At 36.3% G+C, this 8,799-nt stretch overlaps 2 protein-coding genes across 2 annotated transcripts; one reads left to right on the plus strand and one right to left on the minus strand.

Annotated features, from left to right (window-relative positions):
- Positions 1 to 2,545: 2,545 nt before the first annotated feature.
- On the minus strand, positions 2,546 to 3,982 carry LOC131864822 (aspartic proteinase nepenthesin-2-like). Its single transcript, XM_059215290.1, has one exon. The coding sequence runs from the start codon at positions 3,980 to 3,982 to the stop codon at positions 2,546 to 2,548; it is 1,437 nt and encodes a 478-aa protein (XP_059071273.1).
- A 3,008-nt stretch (positions 3,983 to 6,990) lies between these two features.
- LOC131864808 (aspartic proteinase nepenthesin-2-like) lies at positions 6,991 to 7,755 on the plus strand. Its single transcript, XM_059215276.1, has one exon. The coding sequence runs from the start codon at positions 6,991 to 6,993 to the stop codon at positions 7,753 to 7,755; it is 765 nt and encodes a 254-aa protein (XP_059071259.1).
- The last annotated feature ends 1,044 nt before the right edge of the window (positions 7,756 to 8,799 follow it).

The following is an 8,799-nucleotide window of genomic DNA, read 5'->3' on the forward strand; positions in this document are numbered from 1 at the left end:
GGGGCTTCCCCACCATAAGATAGTCTACTAGTGCTTGCATCTAAATGAGGTGTAATGGACAAGTCAATAGTAATTTATTTATCTTTAGAATTTTAATATAGAGGATTTTCTTCATTAATTACTATTATTAAAAAAAACTTTAAAACAACTAATAAGAAAAATATAAAGGATGCAATCATAAAATAAAAGGAAAACCATCTCGAGTTAGTCTAAATATGTGATTTGATAATTTGTTAGATTGTCATATATATATATATATATATATATATAGTTTTTGTTTTGTTTTGTGTTAATATTCATAGATATTAATAATATTGATAAGTACATTTGTTGGATTATCATACTTTTAAAATTAATGAACCCTAAATTAATTCTCACATATTATTCTAATATTGAAAAGTAATAAAAACAGTTAATTCCTACAAGCATTTCAAAGAGGTTGAAAGAAAATATGTTTCTTGGTGAAAGTTTTGGAATGAATTACATTTGTGGAATTCGTTGAAACCCTAGAGAAATTTCCTCTAAAATTTTAACAAAATAGATTTGAATAGAATTGGCAGATACAAAATTTGTAGCCAAATCTCCTCAAAGTTAAACTAAAACAAATTAAAGAGGATCGGCCACTGTGCAACACTGAGGCAAATTTCATCCACAACAAATTCTAAGCAACTTGAAATGTAAAAACAGTATCAAAGAGGTAAAATCCGACACTTGATTAAATTTTCACAAAAAACATTCAAATTCAACAACAACCGTCCACAGAGCACACATGGAATCTTAAGAAATAATTAATATTAAATACAAATTCTACACCTTCAAATTCAACAACCACCATCCATAGAGCACACATGAAATCTTAAGAAATACTTGATATTAAATGTAAATTATACACCTTCAAATTTAACAAACACTGTCTACAAAGCACCATGAAATCTTAAGAAACACTTAAGATTAAATACAAATTGTACACAGCTATCTAATTCGTTCATCCCTACGGGATCAAACCCACCCAATCCTAAATCAAACTACAAACACATTCCAAATTCTGTGTTGCCAAATTTGTAGATAAATACACAGAATTTGGATTCTCTGTAATTTGTAATTGATCTTGGGTATTTTCATCTTCAGAAGATCTCGGTTTTGGAGCCCACAAAGACTTTAAATTTTGCCTAAAAATTCCTTTCACCCCGTCATTTGTTTCTATAAGAATAAATTTCACCACTACTTGGAAGCCATCTGTGGGAAGGGCTCATCGAACCACGCGTAACACAAATAATGTTCGGAAAATTGTTTTGAGATGACCGATTTTGACATGAGACAATTTCCCGATGGGGAGTTCCTCCCGAGGGAATGATGGGGAGTTCCTCCCTAGGGAATAGTAACAGAAATGAAAAAATATATTCGTAATCAAAAAGACAACTTTCAGGCAGCAACTTCCTCACATATTATGAGAGCATTGGAAGACAGTGGATGCCAGGGCTGTGCTAAGCACATTTAATGTTGCTTATTCACATTTATTGTAGGTCATTCATTGATAGTTGAGATAGTAAATGCACTTCTTGCAGAGTTTCTTGAATTTCCAGTCAGTGGGAAGGATTGATGTGAGCATGCAGCCAAAGCCAAAATTCTTTCCGATGTTATTCTTAAGAGATTGATCATGCAGCTTTCATATCTTAGCGAATAAAACATATACATATTCCAGCTACTAGCTTAAGAGATTGATCATGCAGCTTTCGTATCTTAGCGAATAAGACGAGACGAGAGGAATGCAGAAGTTGTTGGCTTTGGCATCCTTGGGCATGTTGAGCGTCTGTGTTGATTTATTGTATGACTGGTTGGGCATATTTTTCCCGAAGCAAACTGAGGTAACTATAAAGCATACCTCAACTATGTTGTTTTTCTTTGCAAAGTGCTTGCAAGATTTTTGGTTTGCTCTATCTGGTCACCTTCAAAAAGCTTGCATTTGTATTGTAAGTAGAGGGGTTCCGTTTGGCTTTCGGTTTACAAGATTTAAACTCATTTGAGGCGGTTTATTTCAGGCCGCGTGTCTGGGTTACACGATGCAGGCACAGTGACAAATGTAGCCAATGGAGAATGACCTTTCTTTTCCCGACACTACACCAAAATTTCATCACCGACGGAAACATGTACCACATAACACACAATGCTCGGAAAATTGTTTTAAGATGGTCGGTTCTGGCGTGAGACAATTTCCCGGTGAGGAGTTCCTCCCCAGGGAATAGCCTATCAGCTTAAAAAAACCCGTATAGTACTGAAACTATGTACAAGAATTATCGATTTGAGGCAATTCTAAATTAATCTCAATCTCAAGGAAAAGTGCTTCTAGAGGAAGATTAGCCCGGACCAGCAACATACATAATTTATCAAAGAGATTGAAAAGAGATAAAAAGAAATGGTTAGAGAATCACGTTGGACGATAGTTTAGAATAATCCTATTTTATTGTGCAAACGAGAGGGAGAAGGATACTCTAAAAAGAAAAAGTTAGGTCGAAAACTTTGTAATTATTGATGAATTTAATCTCTTTTATACTGTTAATGAGAAAGCTACAAAATAAAGCAGCAGCAGCGGTAACAAGAAATGGCACCCTAAGATAGGGATTGGAGCTTTGGACTGTAGGTAAGAGGACATATACAGAGATCTGCAGCGGGTGGGAGTAAAGGAGAGCCTCTGCTTAGCGTTGTCATACAGAATATGGTAATCTTGTTGCTGAAAACTTCCAAGGACGGCCGGTACACCTGCAACCGAAGCCTCATCCATATCTAACATTGCCAGACATAGTAAATTTCCAATTTTAGTCGGACCAGATTCTGTATATTGAACGAAATTATGTTTACCTTCGACAATATAATCTGCACCAAGCATATGGAAAGTCATATTCACATCAGGGATATAGTCATAGTAGGGTGATGAATAGCATACACTTAACCCAGCTTTAGAATCGTTAGATCTGGGTAGCCCTAGGACAGAATCTAAAACAGATGCCACTGCAGTGAAGGCAGCGTGCGGCAAAACTGTGTAGTGTGTTCCAGAGTCGATGATGAATCCCCCGCTTCCATTTGATTGTATATCGAACGTTCCTCGTGGAATATTGAGAGACACGTTCCCCAGAGTTATTCCTTCCACGGAGAAATAATAGTAGCTGTTAAGCTTGGGCAGGACTGTGTTGTTTATCACCATCGTCGACTGCACTCCTATGCCGTTCAACTCGGCTGCGCTGCCCAACAGGAGAGGCGTCGAAAATCTGTCAATGTCATGAAAGGGGGATCCATTGTATTCGAAAGATAAGCAGTAGGAAAATTTGGATTCTCCAATCTGTGAGATAAGCGATAATTGTCCTCGGCCGAGCCCCACTACGCCATTGGCCTCCTCCAAGCCATCTCCCTGAACGATATGGCTGCACCCAAACGCTATTCCGCCAAAGGAATGCGCAGCCCCGGATGTATCCGCCATGGTGAACGTCTCGAATGACAGTTCTCCCTGCGTGCTCCAGCTTCCGCTGTATATATGAGAATATTGACAGTCCAGCGCACAAGTTGAATTGCCAAGGGCAGAGCAGAGGGAAGAAGAGCAGGGAACCGGTCTGTATGTGGAGGAATCTTCTGGGTAGAACATAGGAAGAGTATATCTCCTAGAGCCATTGAAGGGATCGCACTGAAACCAAATCAAATCGCTTCCCGTGTCCACTTTTCCTCGGAAATTTCTTGGTGGGGTTCCGATGCCAATGTTCACTACATGTGTTGTGGGCAAGCGGATCAAAGGAGCAACAGCGCCACCCAGTTGGGTTTCGGTCCTTCCTGATTGCACAGCTTTAATCGAGGCTTCCATTCTTTTGAGCCTAGCAATGGCGGAATTCCTTTCCAAATGGGGGCCTCCACGCGCTTCTTCTGAACAGAGCAAACTGAAAAAACAACATATTGTTAGATTCGCCACAACTAATGTGATCGCATTTTTGTGTGCCATTGGGCACCTATTCAATCCCGCTTTCAAATTTCCCTTAATTACTACTACAGGCAGGTTTACTGAGGGTCGTCATTTATAAGGATTAGTCTATATCTTAATCGGATTGTTTAATAAATTGTGCGCCTGCAGGTAACTTCAGCATTCTGTGTTTCATCTGTCCAACCGTAGGATATAACGACGAGATTGATGAGATTATAGAATAAAAAGGGCATCTTGTTTAACAAGAAACAACGTGCGGAGTTTTCTAGTTGTTGTATCGAACGTGACAATGGGAAAGGCGCGGAATCAAGAGAGTTGTTATTTTTTTGTAATTTCAATTTTGGCCGAAGTGAACATGTTGATCAAACATTTCACGTAAAATTCGACCTTGTAAAACATTTCTGAATTCCCATTTTAAATTTTACTATAGATTAAAAAGTTTTTTTCTAATTTAGTTTGGATTTTAGAAATATGGCATGTTTCAATTACTTTTTAAAATATAATTCATATTATATTATAAATGATAACATAAATATTGTTAGTAAAAAAGATGTTCTATGTTTATGTTTTTTTAAGGAGAGATGATGTAAGATTATATCTATGTAAGATAGACAATTGCTTTATTAATCACTTTTATTTTTTTGTCCTATCTATTATCGAAAAGTTGTAGACTAATCTAATTATGAAAATAATGTTCTTCATTAATTTTACAAGAAATGCCTAACAAATCATGGTTCATGGTTACATATGACACGATGGAAAGCCAAAATTAATGTAAATATAAATGAACAAAAAATGTCCCATATCTAACATAGTGATCTTTCTACTATAGACAACCATCATAGCAATCCTCAAGAATTTATCTATATTATACTAATATGTTTATGTAAAAATAGATTGATTTCTTAAAATTATTTATTTTAGTCTCACAATTTGCACATGAAGTAATCAAAATTTAGTTTATTAAAACGGACTTTTTCTCCTCAATATGAAATACTTTTATTTTTGTGATTATATATCAAGATCAATTAATAGAGCATTTCCAAAGGTCAATAATGTGATGGCATATGTCATCTTCATAGTTGCATATTTAGAATCTCAATAAACATTATTTTTACAATACTTTGATGATCCCTCTATAATCATTACCCTATGTAAAGTATGAGATAGCCCTTCAAACCATGTCTTCCCTACCATTTCAATTTAAACTAGGTTGTGTATATATGAACTATTTGTTGTGACCTTCTAAAAATTTAAACCAATCCTAAATATCATAATAAATGGGTTTCTCTTTTGAATGGTTGAACTCCAAAACTATCTTTCCTTATTTTAAGTTCTTCCTTGTCAACTAAATAGAATCACTCGATGATTGATTGATCATATGAACTCTTGACCTCATTTGTATACATGTATACTACTAATCTCACTCTATCTTGATGTTTTTATCATGTGTTGTGGAAACTTATATGACCAATATATAGGATGTCCATATATAAAATAATTTTATTAAAAATTGTAATGTCTACCTCAAAAAAATATATACCTCTTCAAGAGTAATATCTTCCTATTGTTCTATGTATTTTGTTCTAAGTATGTTAAAAACTAGCCTCTTTATAATGGTTGTATTTTCCCTTTGCTAATTGCATATATTATATCCTTATCAAACCAGCCTCTACCTTTATCTAAACATTTCTACCTTATTGATATTGGTTCCTTATTTATACGAACCTATTGATAGGCTTCTTAAAAAAATTATAGTTTTACAGTGTTCGAACCATACTTTATATTCATCTTTAGGACATTGACATATCATGAAGCCTTCACATGATCTAGCTATTATTATCCGATCTTATGGAAGTTTTATTTTTTTTCTTTACATGCAACTCCATTTTTTATAATTTCTAAAATTTATTCAATAACTCAAGTTGATAACCAGGTTGGAATAGCATGGCCTTCATTCTAGTAACTATCCTATTTTAAGTAGTCATTTTTCTTCCCACTTCTGTTTATTTCAACAACACATCTTTCCACCAAAGTACAACATGCAATTTTATCTTGGTTTATGTTACCTTGATTCTGTTGGGGTCCTCTATTTGATTATACTCAAAATATTTTTACATTTCAATTAGCTAAGGAATTAGATGTTCTAAACCTAGACACACTAAGAAACTTCAAATTTTCATTTTCGTTATTTTTTCTAATCTCGAAAATAAGATTAATTAATTTATAATCTCTAACATCCATTCCATTTAGATCATTTTCCCATCTCACACTCTATACTCTCCAATGTTCATGGCCATTTCCATCCTCTTAAAATAAATCCATTATAATTTACATTTTAATTATGGATTCACTCTATTGATCTGAAATTATTTTTATTAGAGGAATACTCTCTTCATTACTCTCATTCCTCACTACAACATCCTTTGTCAAAATCCTATGCAAGGATACACACACTCTCTCTTACACATTGTTTTGGATTATTGCTAACCTTAAAGTGAGAATAGTGCATTCCTTCCTGTATTTGTAGCACGGTATGATAACAATGGATTTGATATAGTAAACTCACAAATCAATTTGTAGCAGTACACAGGATGGAATTGGGATAAATTATCTCGTACAAATGTGGCATCAAACACAATTATTGGCCGTCTAGAGATAAAAACAAAGTAATGCTTAATCAATAAATTACCAACTAGCATCGTCGACAAGTACATGTACAGACTGTAAACGCTTTCCTCGAATCCCCTTTCCTTTCGTCGTCTTGTGGGAGATTCTCATCAAAACAAATATGTATCAATGTCAAAGTACAAGAATGGTCCAAGAACCAGCCGGCTGCGATGAAAGCTGTCAAAAACCCAAAAAAAATAAAATATCTAAACACAAGAATGGTCCAAGAACCAACAGGGAGCCAATATAGAAGTTGTCAGAAACCGACTCATAGATTTAGTAGGGTATTGTTATACAAGGCGATCCCCACTCCCCACTAAGCAGGCCTGCAACTAAAGGCTAGAAAAATTAAGTCCACAATGGCATACAAAAATGTGGTCACAATGCTTGCGGTAAATCTGTTCATGTGCTGCTTTTGTACGTTACTTCTTGCGGAAGCTATGCGCGCAAACCACCAGTTCAGAAGTGATTCAGCCTTTAGCAGGCTCAAAAGAATGGAATCCTCAATTAAAGCTCAAAGTACAGGAAAACTGGAACCTCTAGTGGGTATGGGTATTCCTGAGGTGGGCGAGGACAGAGCATATTTCATGATAATCGGAATGGGAACGCCACCAATAAGCATACGCTCACAAGTTGATACGGGCAGCGATCTAATTTGGTTTGACTGCACAGCCCTCCCCACGAGTTCCTCTACCTTCAAATCTCTCCCCTGCCCATCTTCCCTCTGCTCTAATCTTCCCAATTCGACCTGTTCAACCAGCTGTCAATTTTCTCATAATTACACAGGCAGCCGGAACATATCGGGCGAGTTATTCTCGGAGACCTTCACCATGACAAATGGAAGCGGGACTTCGCATTCCTTTGCTGGAGTAGCATTTGGGTGTAGCCATGACACCCAGCGAGACGGCGAGGTGGGTGCTGACGGCGTAGTGTGGAAAAATAGCCTCGTCGGGAGAAATGGCGTCGTGGGGCTTGGGCGACGGAAATTATCGCTCATCTCACAGATTGGCGAGTCTAAATTTTCCTACTGTCTTGCCGATGATTACTCGGAAGACTACGATGACATATCCTCCACGCCTCTCCTTTTCGGCAGCGCAGCAGAATTGAGCGCCACAGGAGTGTAGTCGACGATGATGATAAAAAACTCAGCCACGCCGGAGCTCAACAGCTACTATTACCTCTCAGTGGAAGGAATAAGTGTGGGGAACTTATCTGTGAATATTCCGCAAGGAACGTTCGATATACAAGCGAATGGAAGCGGGGGATTCATCATTGACTCTGTAACACCGTATACTGTTTTACCGAATGGAGCCTTCACTGCAGTAGGATCTGTTTTGGATTCTTTTTTGGATTCTTCTCCTTGGTACAAGAGAATTAACATCTCTCGAGATGGGTTTAGTCTATGCTATCAAGCAACTTATGCCTTTGCACCTTATCTGAATATGACGTTTCACATGGGTGGGGGCGCAGACTATGTTATTGAAGGAAAACAGAATTTCATTACATATACAGACGTTGATCCATCTGTAGTGTGTCTGGCAGTGCTGGATATGGGGGATGCTTCTGTTGAAGGTGTGCCAGCCGTCCTTGGAAATTTCCAACAACAAAATTATCATATTCTCTACGACAATGGCAATGAGACTCTTTCGTTTGTCCCCACCAATTGCAGGCGTCTTATCAATGGCCCTTTATTCTATCCCGAATACACACAGTCTAAAGCTCCAACTTTGAGCTGCCATGGTTTGTCGCTGGTGATACTTTCTATTGTAATTTCTTTATTAATAGATTAATCAAACGCAATAAAATTTCCAAGTTGTTGCTTGATATCAATCGTATGTTAACTGAAAGTAACCATCGCTCCATAATGTTGAATGGGCATGTTGGATAAATAAAGAACACTATAAATGAAGATATTAGTCAATAAATTATTTGATATAGTACATATAAATGATGCCACTGATTATTCATATTTATAATTGTTTTTTTCTATTGTTGTGTAATTTAAAATAGGTTGAAACATTTTTAATAATTTTTATTATGAACATTTCATTCAAAGATATTAGTTAATAGATTGTTTGATATAGTATTATTATTTCATATATATATATTTTTTCTTTTGTTATAATGTAATTTGAAATAGGCTGAAAATATTTATTTGTTTAGATTTG

This window comes from Cryptomeria japonica, unplaced genomic scaffold, assembly GCF_030272615.1.
Source record: "Cryptomeria japonica unplaced genomic scaffold, Sugi_1.0 HiC_scaffold_94, whole genome shotgun sequence".
In the NCBI taxonomy this organism is placed as follows: domain Eukaryota; kingdom Viridiplantae; phylum Streptophyta; class Pinopsida; order Cupressales; family Cupressaceae; genus Cryptomeria; species Cryptomeria japonica.